Source organism: Mus musculus, chromosome X (genome assembly GCF_000001635.26).
Source record: "Mus musculus strain C57BL/6J chromosome X, GRCm38.p6 C57BL/6J".
Classification (NCBI taxonomy): domain Eukaryota; kingdom Metazoa; phylum Chordata; class Mammalia; order Rodentia; family Muridae; genus Mus; species Mus musculus.
Window position 1 is genome coordinate 159982115 of NC_000086.7, and position 14329 is coordinate 159996443.

At 44.0% G+C, this 14329-nt stretch overlaps 1 protein-coding gene across 1 annotated transcript in view; it reads left to right on the forward strand.

The window, feature by feature from the left end:
- The first annotated feature begins 6089 nt into the window (after positions 1 to 6089).
- The window catches only part of Map3k15 (mitogen-activated protein kinase kinase kinase 15), a 135143-nt gene continuing 126903 nt past the window's right edge, over positions 6090 to 14329 (forward strand). The window contains exon 1 of the mRNA NM_001163085.4: positions 6090 to 6691. Coding sequence (NP_001156557.2) covers positions 6319 to 6691 — 373 coding nt within the window. The 5' untranslated portion in view covers positions 6090 to 6318. The remainder of the gene's footprint in view (positions 6692 to 14329) is intronic.

A 14329-nucleotide genomic window follows, 5' to 3' on the forward strand; every position in this document is an offset into this window, starting at 1 on the left:
CACATGGTATTCGGACATATATGCAGGCAAAATACATGAAAACCTTTACACACACAGAAACAAATCTTTAAAGAAAAATATTTGAGGCACATCCTGTGCCATGGTCTAGCCAAGTAAATATAGTTCTCATCCTTCATTAAGGAAACTAGTTTGCAAAAGATAGAGACCAATATAGAAAACTGCAACCAATCAAAATGCAGATAACAAGTGACCATCTATTTCTCAGCCCCAATTGAACCATCTATGACACAATTCCAGTGAACTTTTCAGAAAGAGGTGGTGGTGGAGAGAGTATAAAGGCCAGAGGAGCAGGATGTATGCCGTGAGATTATGTTTCCCAGAACTGCTGGGACACCCATGAAGTCTCAACAACATGACTACCTGAGCAAGACCCAAACAAGGAAGACACCAACAGACATGCTATTGTGAAAGGGGGAAATCTTATGGGGCCCTAACCCTAGAAACAGAACTACAGGCAAGTAAGGATTGATGAGAGCAGAAATATTGTTTCCCCAGAGATGAACCCTTTTAATTGGCTATCTGGTACCAAATGGTCAGCCCTGTGTACACACACACACACACACACACACACACACACACACACACACAGAGAGAGAGAGAGAGAGAGAGAGAGAGAGAGAGAGAGAGAGAGAGAGAGAGTAGATCAGAGGGGGGAAAGCAGATCTATGCACAGGTATATGTACAACTGATATTTGGCCAAAGGCAGAAAGCAACACAATAGAGGAAGGATAGCTTATTCATCAAATGGTGCTGTAGCAACTGAACATTCACAGGCATAAAAATGAACTTCAGCCTAAACTTCATACATTACACAATAATTATCTCCAATGAATCATGGGCTCAAATGTAAAATGAAAACCCATAAAATGTTTTTGGGGGGAAAAAAAGAAAAGTTTCAGGTCTGAAGGCTAGGTAAAATTTATTTAATTTGGAAAAAAATGCCATCCATTATGAGAAAAAAAAATCAACAAATTGGGCCTTGTTTTGTGACAAGGCCTGGGGAGACATAACACTGAAAGTCAACTCCCTAAGACAGAGGGTACCCAGCAGACTTAAGTTGCAGGTACCACCACAGGCCAATTTGGTGAACTGGTGAGCACTTTACCAACAGGAGTACTGGTGACGGGTTACTTCCAGGGGGAGAAATGATTCAAAGACTTCAAAGACAGCTACAGCACCAAAGCCCACTCCAGTATGGGTGACAAAATCTGGGAATCTGGCACATAGTGCACAGTCCACAGGCAGCTCAGCAGGTTGGAGGATGCCCCTTCCAAGTGACTCAGTTGGTTTCAAACTCTTCCAGACAGCTTGCCTGGTTTCTGCTCCTTGCAGACTGATACTCTTGTTTCAGACTCTTCTTTACAGCTTTTCTGCTCTGACGGTGATTCTGAGCACCTTTATTGTTTACTCTTGAGAGGGAGAGACCTAGACAATCTGATCAGTTTCAGGGAGTTCCTGAAGCTATTTTGAGTTGTTTACCTTCTAAGGAGCTCCCTGGGGGATGAAATGTTTCCATTTCAGAGGAGACAGCTGCACAACAAACAGTTCCTATTCAAGACTAAAAACTCTAGCTCTATGATAGACCCAATCAGAGGATGAAAAGAGAAACTATAAATCTGGAGAAAAGATTTGCCAATGACACATTCATCCAAGGATTAGGATCTTGACTATATAAAGAACACCCAAAACTCAAAAAAAGTAAAATGCAGTCCGATTAGAAAATGGTCTCACATTGGAACAGATATTTCACCAAGGAAGATACACTGGTGGCAGATAAGCACACACACACACACACACACACACACACACACACACACACACACACAAAGATACTCAGCATCCTTAGCCATTGGGAAAATGCAAATCAAAACTGCAACAAGCTATCTCTCACCCCAGAGACTATTACAAAAAATGCAGAGATGCACTGATACTAGGTTGCCTGCCCAACAGATACATCTACACCACAGCTCCTGCACATATGGCTCAGTGAACATTGTGGAAGAGAAGGCAAAGTACTGTAAGAGCCACAGGACCAGGAAATCATCTGTGAGATTATGTCTTCTCAAAATAACAGGGAAGCTACATCCATAGTACCTCAACGGTATGGCTGCCTAAATAGGACCTGAACAATGGTAATACCAATGGCATGCTACCATTGGAGGGTGAAATCTCCCAAGGGTCCTGCCACTAGACAAAGAACTACAGTCAAATACTGACTGCTGAAAGGGAGAATTGGTCTTCCCCAGGGATGTTCCCCTAATACAAAACGGTCAGGCCTAAAATCATATACTCTCAAGCAATTCCAAACAGACTCAGCAGGTTGTATTCATGTTTATGCAAATGTGTACATATATGTGTATAACAATAATAATAAAAGAAAGTTGGTATCAACTAGAGAGGGAGTTGGGGGCATTGGAGGAATTGAAGGGAATAAAAAGAAAGGGAAGTGATATAATTAAGTTTTAATTAGAATTTGAAAAACTATAGCTAACAAAATAAAGAAAAAAACACAATGAATTATCACCATAGACTTATCAGAATGGTTTTAAAGCATGAGAATACTACAAATGCTGTTGGGGTTGTGAAAAACTAGATCATGCACATGTTGTAAGTGGAACTATAAAATGGGATAGCCTCTCAGAAGACAACTTTGCAAAAAATAAAACAACAACAACAACAACACACACACACCTATCTATGACCTGGAATTTATTACTCCTGGACATTTGTCTCAGAAAAATTTTTAAAAAAATTAAAACTCATGCTCACAGAACCTGCGAGTGGATATTCCTAGCAGCTTTCTTCATAATAGTTCCAAACTGGAATCAATTCATATATCCTTCAAATGGAATCTGGCTTGAAGAACTGGTGATATAACTAATTATACAACATAAAGGAGTACTGATTCATGCAACAACTTATTTGAATCCCAAGGTAATTATGGTGATTGGAAAACAATCCAAAAAGGTGACACACTGTATGATTCCCCTTAAATAACATTTTTAGAGACAGGGTCTCATTTAGTCCAGGTTGGCTGCAAACTCACTATGCTTGAGAGATAATCTCAAACTCTTGATATCCTTGGCTCTACTTCCCAAGGGCTAGAAAGTATGCATTAGCATGATTAGTTTATATAACACTCTTGAAATGACAAAATTACAGAAATGGAGATTAGTGGTAAGTAGTCAGGGGTAGTGAGGCCTGAGATGGCTGTGGCTGCCAAAGGATAACAGGATGCATCTTTGGGATGGAGCTGTTTTCTATCTTCATCACAGCCATGTCAATATCCTGGTTGGGATAATGTACTACTAGTGTAACAAGATGCTGTTATTGGGGAAAATGGGGTCAAAGAATACTAGGTAGTTCTATGTGATTTCCAATATTTACATATGAAGATGCAGTTATCTCAAAATCAAGCTTAATTTTAAGAAAGTCCTTTAGGCACACAAAATAGCAATGACAAACAGAGAATCTTTTAGAAGAAAATCGTCAAGGTGGAAAATGGTCTGAAAATTAGGTCCTAGAGAAATGGAAGGGACTGGTATCACCTGAAAAAAGGAGACTTCCTGGGGGCAGTACTCAGAAAACTGCCTGGCAGCAGAGGCGAGAGAAGATTACATTAAAATCCACAGAGAAAAGGTACAAAGGAGGAGAGTTCTTTTCCATATCCGGAAAAACTTTTGATGATACTTCTGCAATAGGACAAAGCGGTTTCCAGAACATGCCTTTTAGTGAGGAGCAAGGCACGATGGAGAAAAGAATACCTGTTCAACTAAACAGGCAAGACTAAGGCAGCATTTTGCAATTTTCTCCCCGGAGGGGCTAGAGGGAGCTGGAAGGACATTGGCCAATGAGGCCTGCTTCATGTGTACAAATTGCTGGAGACAATGGGCTAGTGGCTGTGTGTGCCAACTTCAGGGAAGGTGCTTGTTAGCTGGGTAAATGGTAGGTTCTTTTCTCGGCAGGGTTTGGATTTAGAGAAAGATGTTATTCAAGCCATAATTCCCAACTCCCGGGCTTTTCGCTCCAGCAGCCAGGCCCCAGAGAGCTCTGAGAGGAATTGGAGAAGATTGCTGCGAAGACAACAGACACCGGCAAAAGGGGTTTCAAATGTGTGACTTTGCCCTTTGAAAGGCTGTGCCAGTCACTGGAGTAATTTCAGATGAACAAGCACATTAGGAAAATTACTACTATTGTGCATTGCAAGGTTGCAAGGAACACATGTGTCCTTGTATAGCACCATACTAAAAAAAAAAAAAAATTCTTAGAACAGAACAGGTGTTGAAAGTTTTTCCAAGTCCTGCCTGAGTGTTCTCACACATTTCCTCAGAGACACAATGCCACCACTCATAATGTTCCTGATTTCTACTAAGGCTGGAACTAGGGAAGGATTTCTTGTAGCATTTCCATGGATATTTTCACTATCTTTTTATTTGGGGGGGGGGGGGGTTGAGCCATAGCACTGGTGAGGTGGAGCCAGGCAGGCTCTTTGGGCAGTCAGACCAGCCTACTTGGTGAGTTCCCGGCCAGAGAGAGAACCTGTCTCAAAGCCAAATTGGATGGTGTGGATGGCGCCTGCCATATACCACCCAGAGTCTTCTGGCCTCCACACGAATGCGTGCATGCACTTGCATGGACAAAACAAAACAATTAAAAAGTTGGCAAATGGCCTAGATAGATAATATTCCAAAGAAGTTACATGAATGAGACAGGAGTGTAGAACAAGATGCTGATCACCTTTAGCCAACAGGGAATTGCAACTCGAAATCAGAATGAGTTCTAGTACCCACTAGGAGCTGTAATGAAGAAAGAGACAGTCACAAGTGTTGCTGGGGTTATAGAGGAAATGGAACACTTCTACACTTCCATGGGAATGCGAAATGATGCAACCACTTTGGAAAGCAGTGAATTTCTTCAAAGGTTAAACATATCCTTCATGCAACCCAGACATTCTCCTCTTAGCACTGAATACAAAGCAAATGAAAACCCATTTTCACACTTTGATTCCATCCAGTATAGGAAATGTACAGACAAGGCAAATAGAGAGCCAGGGCTGATGGTTTGCTAAGGGCTGGTTATTTCAGAGGACGGAATAAAAAGTGATTTCTAAAAGGTAGTGGGGGTGCAGGTGGGGTGGGTAGTGGAGTGTTCAGGCATTCTAAAAGTTGTCGTGATGGACACAGAACTGGGACTACACTAAAGATCCAGCCAGCCATTTTGTTCTAGGTGGTTTGTAAATTATACCTAGAAGCAGCTGTTAAAAAGACAACTCCACCACCACATGACAACTTGTAGTGCATTTTATTGTTTAAATATAATGTAATGCTGGAGACTAAAATGGTGAGCTGCAGAGATGCAGTGGAGACCTCTTTGGAGCCTTAGTATTTCAGAGGTCAGGTAGGCAGCGCACTTTTACGGGAGTGTATTTCCCAGGCAAACAAATGTTGGCTTGCCAGCACCCTCCCCATACCTTGTCAAGGTCACTACCAAAGTCAAGACAAATAAGGCTGCAAGACAGGGCTCAGGGAGGTTATGTCCTGGACAGTGGCGAGTGCCAAATGAGGCATTGCTCATCCTCCTGATGTAGAGTTAAAGCTGCATGTGCACTTAGTTTGGAACTGATTATCAATATCCAATTAGTGCCTTGAAAGTCTACTGTGGTTGAAAGCTTCAACTTGTTTGGTGGGCAGGCGTGGGGGCGGGGAAAAATGATGAAAGAAAAAAAAAGAGGGGGAGGAAAGATAGAGAAAGGGAGGGAGGAAGGAATGAAGGAAGGAAGGAAGAAAGGGAGGAAGTCAGGGAGGGAGGAAAGAAGGAAAGAACGAAGGAAGGAAAAAAGGAAGGAAGCCAAGGAAACGAGTTTGTAACAGTAGTTCAAAGGAAGAACGAGGGGAGGACCCAAGGAGAGCCAAATCGAGCTGAGCCCTGCAATCCTCGCCTCGGCCGGCGTCCGGGCTGGGGGCGCTGCGCGGGGGAGCCGGCAGGGGGCGCCCTTGGCGTTGCTGCCCCGAGGCTCTCGGCAGCGCCCCCTCCGCCCGTCCTGACGTCGGAGCCCCCGCCTCTTTCTCGCGGGCTTTCAAAGGGCGCTCGGGGCAAGCCGGCCCTGAGCTCCGCTCCGCCGGCCGCCGGAGAACCCGTGGTCACCTGCCCGCCCCGGCCTCTGCGCCCGCCCCCTGCTCCGGCTCCCTGCGGCCGCCGTCCGTCCTCCGGTCCGCCCGTCCGTCATCCGCCTGTGCAGCAGGTGTCTCGGGGAAGAGCACCTGGGCTTCGAAGCCGCCAGCCCCGCGGGCCAGTCACATGGAGGGCGGCGGCGGCAGCGGCGGCGGCGGCGGGCCAGTCCCTGCCGAGGCTCCGGAGGAAGCCGGCGAGCCGCCCCAGGGCAGGCTGCCCCCGGGGCCCGAGGGCGCGGCGGGGCTGGCGGAGCCCGAGAGCACGGGGGACGCGGCGGGCGGCGAGGCCGAGGGCGGGCGCGGGCCACGCCGGGCTCTGCGGGCTGTCTACGTGCGCAGCGAAAGTTCGCAGGGGGCAGCCGCCGGCGGCGGCCCCGAGGCCGGGGCGCTCAAGTGCCTGCTTCGGGCTTGCGAAGCCGAGGGCGCCCACCTCACCTCCGTCCCCTTCGGGGAGCTCGACTTCGGGGAGACGGCCGTGCTCGATGCCTTCTACGATGCAGGTGAGGGCTGGGGCCACCCTTGGCTTCCCATGGCCTTCTCACAAGCCCTGCCACCCCTCCACTCTCTCCCCCTGGCTCTCTCCTCCAGTTCCCCCTCCATCCTGCCATCGGTGATGCTCAGGACCAATCTCTTACCTCCTGGACAGTGTAGAACAAGGAAGGAGCCCTTGGACAGATAAAGAGTGACCATAGGCACTTAGACCCATTTCATCATTTATTTTTCTTTTAATAATAGCCAACAACCCAAGAAACACACTATCGCCTAAGATGGCGGTTCTCCCCCCACAGGGGTCTCCTATCAGATAGTTACTTTGTAATTCATAACAAGTAAAATTATAGTTATAAAGTAGCAACGAAATAACCTTCTGCTTGGGGGGTCACCACAACAAGAGAAACTGTATTAAACCATTAGGAAGGTTGAGCGCCACCAACAAGATGTTGAGTCCGTCCTCCAGTTTGTTTTCTTCTGACATATATCCCTAATGCAGGCTGGTTATTATAGTCATCTGGGATAGCTGTTAAAACTAATTAACTTAAGACAGATCACTCATCTAATCCCAGGAAACAGAGGTGGGAGGATTGCAAATTCAAGGCCAGCCTCTGGGACATATGGAGTTTGGGGCCAGCCTAGGCTACAAAGTGAGACTCTCCCTCAAACAAACAAACAAATCCTATCTATTTTAGACCAATGACACCCAACGTGAGGCCTTCAGAGTGTTTTAATTCTTACAGGGGAGTCCATCCTACAACCAGAGAGTGGCAAGTTACTGCCTGACAAGCATGGTGTTGTGTAATCTACGGCTATGTGATGTTTTAATCTCTTAATGTAAACCATTGCTAGATGCAGGCTCGCTGTGCTGAGTGTGACCTAACCATCCGGTTTTCAAGTTTCTTCCATTGCTTTTCTTACTTAACCTTTGGGGATAAATCTGTGGACCCTGGATGATATTCATCAGCATTGTATGTGACACAGTAATGACCAGGGAATGTTTGTGCCTTAAGTTTTTCCACTGGTTAAGTGGAAGTAACAGTGTCTAACTTAAACCTGAAAGCATATGAGCTTTGGGAGTTGTTTTCAAAGTGTTCATGGTATGCTGTCTTGTAGCAGGTTGGGTGTCTAAGTTGTGTTAATAAAACTCGGTGCTTTTGCATGTTTGGTAAGTTCTACCAACCCGTACCCCATAAAGGCCAATCAATTCAGTTCCTTGTTTATTGGAGGCAGCCCTGGGTGTAAGGGTTTTTTGTTTTGTTTTGTTTTATTTTCTACAGCAAATGGCCAAACCCACCCCCATCTGGAAAGAGATGGGGCATCAGGCTTGTTCAAACAAGTGGCAGCTGGCCCCAGTGCGCACACTCTCTTGACATTTCTGACCATGCTGAGTATGCTCTTGAGCACCACGTCTTTTCAGAGAAATTATTCAGGAGCCCACTTCACCTAGAACTACTCCGGTTTTCTCAGCTTCTATTCAGTCTGCTCCCAAATGGAGTTGGAACAGAGTATCTGAAAAGTGAGCTGTTCATTGGGCCACCAGGCACAACTCTGCCTTCTTGCCTGCTGACAGTAAGATGGAACATTTGTATGCAGCGCCTTTGCCTTTCCGAGCCTCATTGGCGTGTGTTCATATGTGTGGCACAGATTCCCCTGCTGTGCACGCTCCTTTGAGAAGCCTACGTATCACTGCTCAAACCCAGGCACCCAGAGCAGCACATTTGCTCACTCTGGCTTTCGATGGTTTGCACCATGAATCCCCTTTGGTCAGTTTTGCCCTTTGGGATAATTTCTATCAATGTGACTGCAGGAAGTGGAATTGACGATTTAATAGGTGATCTCCACATCCCTACCCTCTCCTGGCTTCCTGAGCTCCTCTCTCACAAGTTTTGGATTTTTTGTTTGTTTGGGTTTTTTTGGGCACTTTCCACCAAAAAAAAAAAAAAAAAAAAAAAAAAAAAAGATAGAAAACTGTTGTTGGCTGTTTTGTAAAAATCTCGAAAACCGGATGTTCAATTGAATAGCCGCTGGCCACATGTAGCCATTTATATTTAAATTGGCTTCCATGTAGTAAAATGGGATCTCAAGAATCGACTAACCCTATTTCAAGTACAGCCAGCCAGCTTCTGTATGTGGGATGGCAACGATATAAAATGTTTTTCTCATAGTAGAAGGTCTTCTTGACAGTGCTGCTTTAGAACAAGATTGGTTGGCAGAGGGCAACTATTGAACTGTCCCAGGAGTATTGTGGGGGAACCATAGAGGTGAGACATTAGGCACGTTCTGTCTTCTGTTCTCATAGCAACTCAGCACTTGGTTCGATTGTGTTCTTATACTGTCTTATTTTTGTGGTCGTGTCGTGTGTGTATCTTAGATTTCTGTGTCATTAGTAAAAGGTCGAACGGGGGAGCTGCAGGAGAGCCTCAGGCTGATGGCAACAAATCTAAAAGAACTCACACTGGGGCTGGGATTGTGCCTCAGTGGCAGAGCACCTGCCTAGCATACAGAAGGCAGGATATTGGAAAGCAAAAGTGCTTTAATGCTGGATAGATACAGTAGACTGGAAGCCTTGACAATCGAATGGAAAGAGAATGCTAACACACGCACACGCGCACACACACACACTTATATAGCAGGGGATTAAAGATGGGTTTGTACCTCTGAAGCAGCCTGGCTCACTCTATCCCCACTGGAGAGAGTGGCCTGCTGTACCATCATGCTTTCTTTCACTCTGGAAACCATGAGCCCCAGCCTGGACCTAGGCTGTTGTCTGATGTACCAGGCCTTTGGGGGTTCTTTCCTAAGCCCCCTCCTTTCTGTGCTGCTGTTGCTCCTACTCACTCAGCACTGAGCCTGCAGTGCCCCTCAACCATGTGGAGAGAACTATCGCAGCTGCAGGGTTTAAGTGAACCGTGGCTGCTCACCTTGCGTGCATTCTAAACAGAGAGATTTGTGACCTGGCCCATCGCTTTATTTACTGTATAGGATTTGTTACCAGGGAGTATGTATTATTTTTGATTCTCAGCAGTCAACTTCTAAAAAGTTTTTGGTGCATACGCCATAAACATTTAAAGCTGTCTATATATCAGGCTTTGAGATAGGTGCTATGCAAAGTCTAAATAAATAGTGCAGTTGGGGTAGGGCTGAACTATTACAGAGTAGGCTGGAAAAATTCATGTTTCCCAGTACTCCAGGCAGAGTTTGAGCTATTGGGTGTGACAGGGCTTGGCATAAATGCCTAGTGGGTGGTGGGGCTTGATTTTTGTGGGAGGTGGGGGGAGGGGTTGCAGGACATGGAGTAGATCTCATTCTGGCTTTCGTTTGGGTGTCTGAGAGGGTAGCCTAGAGGGCAGGCAGAATTGAGCCCACCGGGAGAGGAGGAAAGGAGAGCGTGCATTTGATACTGATACTCCTTTTCACTCTTCAATTATTTTTATTATGGAAATTTTCAAGTATGCACAGAATGAAGCTTCATCAATTATTAACATTCTGACTTTCCTTTGATACCAGGGATTGAACCTAGCGCCATACACATACTAGACAGGTGTAACGCCACTGAGCTCCGATCCCCTGTCTCTCATCTGTTACTCTCTTCCTTACCTGTTCCCTATCTAGACTGTTACTATATTTACAGCTAGGAAAAGGGACTAGCCCTTGTGGAACCCAAACTCTATCACAATATGGAATATTCTGTCTTCCTGCCATGTCTCCTCCCACTTCCTTTTCCCTTCACTCCATCCTTGATGCCACAGAATGACTGATTTGCCATCACTGTAGGTTTGAGCTACCTTTTCTTGGGGCTTTATATAAATAGACTCATATAGTCTATCTTTTGTGGCTTCATTCACTCAGCATGATGATTTTGAGATTCACCCATATTATTACATGGCAAGTTTTCTTTTTTTAAATGCTACTAGTCCATCATAAGAATGGAGCTACAGTACAGGCACCAGGTGTGGTGGAAGCAAGTCTAGCCAGTTAGTGAACTTGAACTCCAGGTTTAGTGAAAGACCCTGTCTCAAATAATGAAGAGAACAGCTAAGGAAGATACAACATTAACTTCTGATCTCCACATGTGTTCTCATATGCACAGGCATGCATACCCCCATACACATCCACCCCCCACATGAATATTCAGACCATTCTCTTGCTATGGAAGTTTGGGTTGCTTCCAGTTTGAGGCTGTTACAAACACCTATATGTCCTTCGTGGACATACATTCCTCTTGGAATACCTAGAAGTAAAATGGCTAAGTTCAAGAACTACGTCTATCTTTCGGCTATGTAAGGGACTCAACCCTTTATCTAAAGTGGTTATACTACCTTATATTCCCAGCGCCAATGCATGTGTTTCATATCCTCACCAATACTTTGTAGTACTGATCTTTGGAATTTTGGCCTTTATAGTGAGAAGTATAGCACTTTCTCGTTGGTGGATTTAATGTGTTTTTCCTTCAAAGTAATGATGTCATGCACCTTTCTATGTGACTTTTTGACATGGAGATATTTTTCTCTGCAAGGTGTCCACTGAAGTCATTTACCTATATAATGGTTGGTTGTTACCTTCTTGTTGAGTTGTCAGTTCTTTTTATATAATTTGTGTTTAAGTGATTTGTTAGGACCATGAACATCTCCCATATTATGGCTTGCTAATTCAATCCCATTTATTCATGCTTTTTGATGATGCAGTCTGACTTAGAATTTCCTTTTATGGTATACATGGCTGCATACCTAAAACACCTTACAGGGTTTACTTGTGCAGCTAGTGGTCTATATATCCTTCTGAAAGCTTACAGATTTTGCTTTTACATTTACATCTCTGAGTCATCTCAAATGAAATTGACATTCTGAGAATGACACCTTGCCTTCAAAAGTTTAGAGAGGCTAGTCTTGGCCTAGGAGAAGTCTGACATTTGGAGGCTGGCAACAGGACCTTTGCTGCTTCCTTTCTTTTCATCCTACAAAGGCTCAGAAGTCTAAGTTCTCTAGGCAATTGTTGGCCTATTGGCCTTCTGAAAAGAACATAATCTGCCCAAACAGACCAACATACATCCTACCATAATATCCCACTGACCCTTGGAATGCTGGTGATGCCTTAGGTTTGTGCATCAGAGTTTGAATGTACACTGTATCATCTGTTGACTGTATAGCCCTGGATAACTTAATGTATCTGAGTCTTGTTAAAATGTCTGCATCTAAATATCTACAAATAAATGCCAATGCCTTGAATTGAGCAAGTGCTTCCTATCAATTCTCTCTGTGTCATTCCTCTCTAACGCCTGCCACTAACCGTACCAGAAACCTCGGTGCACAGAATAAAATGTGCCTGGGCAGTGGAGACTCTGATCTAAAGCTCTTACACAATAATCATGTAGTACAGTCTCCTGCAGTTCTTAGGAAGACATTCCCGAGTTTTGGTGATTTAAAAATTGCACCTCAGTGCCATTCCTTGTTCTGTGCTGAAGAAAAAGGCAAAAACCTTAGCTTTGACTCTGCTCTTTGTCTTCATTTTTAATTGAGATACAGCATGTATAGAAAAAGTAGGTGAGTTTTGCCTGGTTTTGTCCTTTGTTATAAATTTAATTTTATAGTTTGTACTTTATATGTCTGGCCTCTTTTGTTTCAGTAAGATTGTGGGGTACCTGTATGATGTCACTGTAGTCATAGCTTATTCTTTGCCTTATAGTGTAGTGGGTCTCAGCCATCCTAATTTTGTGACCTTTTAGTGTTGTGGTAACCCCCCTCCACCAGTAGAATTCATTGCTACTGCATAACTGTAATTTTGCTACTGGAATGAACTGCAATGTAAATAGCTGTGTTTTCCAATGGTCTTAGGTGACCTCTTTGAAAAGGTCACCCCCAAAGGAAGTGACCTACAGGTTGAGAACCGCTGCGACAGTATTTCAGTGCATGAAGATGCCACAGTTTGTTTTCTATTATGAATAAGCATTCGAGTTGCTTCTGTCTGGAGATAATCATGAATAGTGCTGCTGTTATGAATAGTCTAGTACTTAGGCTTTTGACAACTTTATGCGATGTAATGCTCTTATGTAAAGTATAAAGTACAGTGGATTTGGGTATATTCACAGTTATAGTGCCATCACCACTGTCAAATTTTAGATTATTTCTATTAGCCCTCAAATAACAACTCACTCTTGTAGAACCACCTGGAATCTAGTGAGAACTGCATTAATCCTTTCTAAGGGCAGCGACCCCAGTGACCTAGCCACTTTATACTAGGACCACCTCTTAAAGGTCCCATTATCTTTATACCACCACACTGAACATAAAATATTTCAACACATAAACCTTGAGAGACACAGCCAAATCATATATAAAACCATGGCTTCCAAATACTCATATGAACTGGGAGCAATTACCATTTTTATGTTTAGAATAGCTATTCGATTCGTTAGATTTCACAAGACCAAAATTTCAAACCTTGTAAGATGAGTTTGTTTATAATGTCCTGAGAATGAAAATTCTGCATCAAGAATGCTGCTTGTTCCTAAAGCCTATGGCTTATGGAAGTATGCTGCATGAAAATAATAAGCACTGTGCATTCATTGTACAGTGGATATCAGACACGAGATAATACAATGAATCTAGACGAGGTAAAGACAAAGAATGATGCTTTCATATCGAACAGAGTCTCCAACACCAAATGAACTCAGTGGCCTTTAAAGGCTGTGGTGACAGATGCCAATGAGGAAGCATAAAGCACAGAAGAGGTGAAATCAGCAGTCATGCAAAAGTCCCAGTGTTTAGTGATCTTGAAGGAACAATTGATTTTCTTCAGTAAAAGAGAGCAGGATGATTGTTGGGGAAATAGATGGAAAATCCTCCAGTCCTTTCCCATTGACTGACACTTCAGTGAGACAAATAGAGAAGAACATAAATCTAGGACCTGTTTCCTGAGATTTTGTCACTGTAAAAGAAAAGCTTCATGCACCTATTCTGGTTGGCAGCACGTGGCAGCAGCACAGCAATCCCAATTGTGCTCTAAAATAGCATATATTTCAAAGGTGATGCTACACACTCTTTGGATGAAGAGATTATACTTGGAAAATCCTTCGAAGAAATAGGCCTCAGAAATGTCCCCTTTATAAAACAGTAGAAATCTGAGAAGAAGCTGTCATATGATGAAAATTGAAGAAGTTATGTGCAAGGGAAGCCAGAGTGAGTAGGAATGGTGGGCGTGGCTCCGTGGATGATAACAACGGTATGGGCAGTACTCAAACTGCAGCCTAGCTTGCACGATAACTTGGCACAATGTTGTTCTGCATTGTTAGTTGACTTAATTTATGCCATGTTGTGTTTTACAAATACTTCACTGTGAGCAAAATGGTAACACCTCAAATCTCCCCACCTTACTGGGCACAGTTTGCTTCTATGTGGTTTATTTCGGTCTTAAAAACTAGGTACCAGGAGACAAAAGATGAAGTTTCTTCATGTCCCTACTCTTTACCCTTCTTCCTCCTAGTCAGATCTTAGCAACCCCAAGCGAGTTGCCCAGGTGATAAGAGCACTCGGGAAGGATGTGCTGACCTCTTGGCCCTGAACTGCTGGGGTAGCTTTTCCTGCCTTTTACAATATTGGAAAATAAGTTGAAATGACACTTTGCAGCATTCTTTGTACGGGCCTGACTTG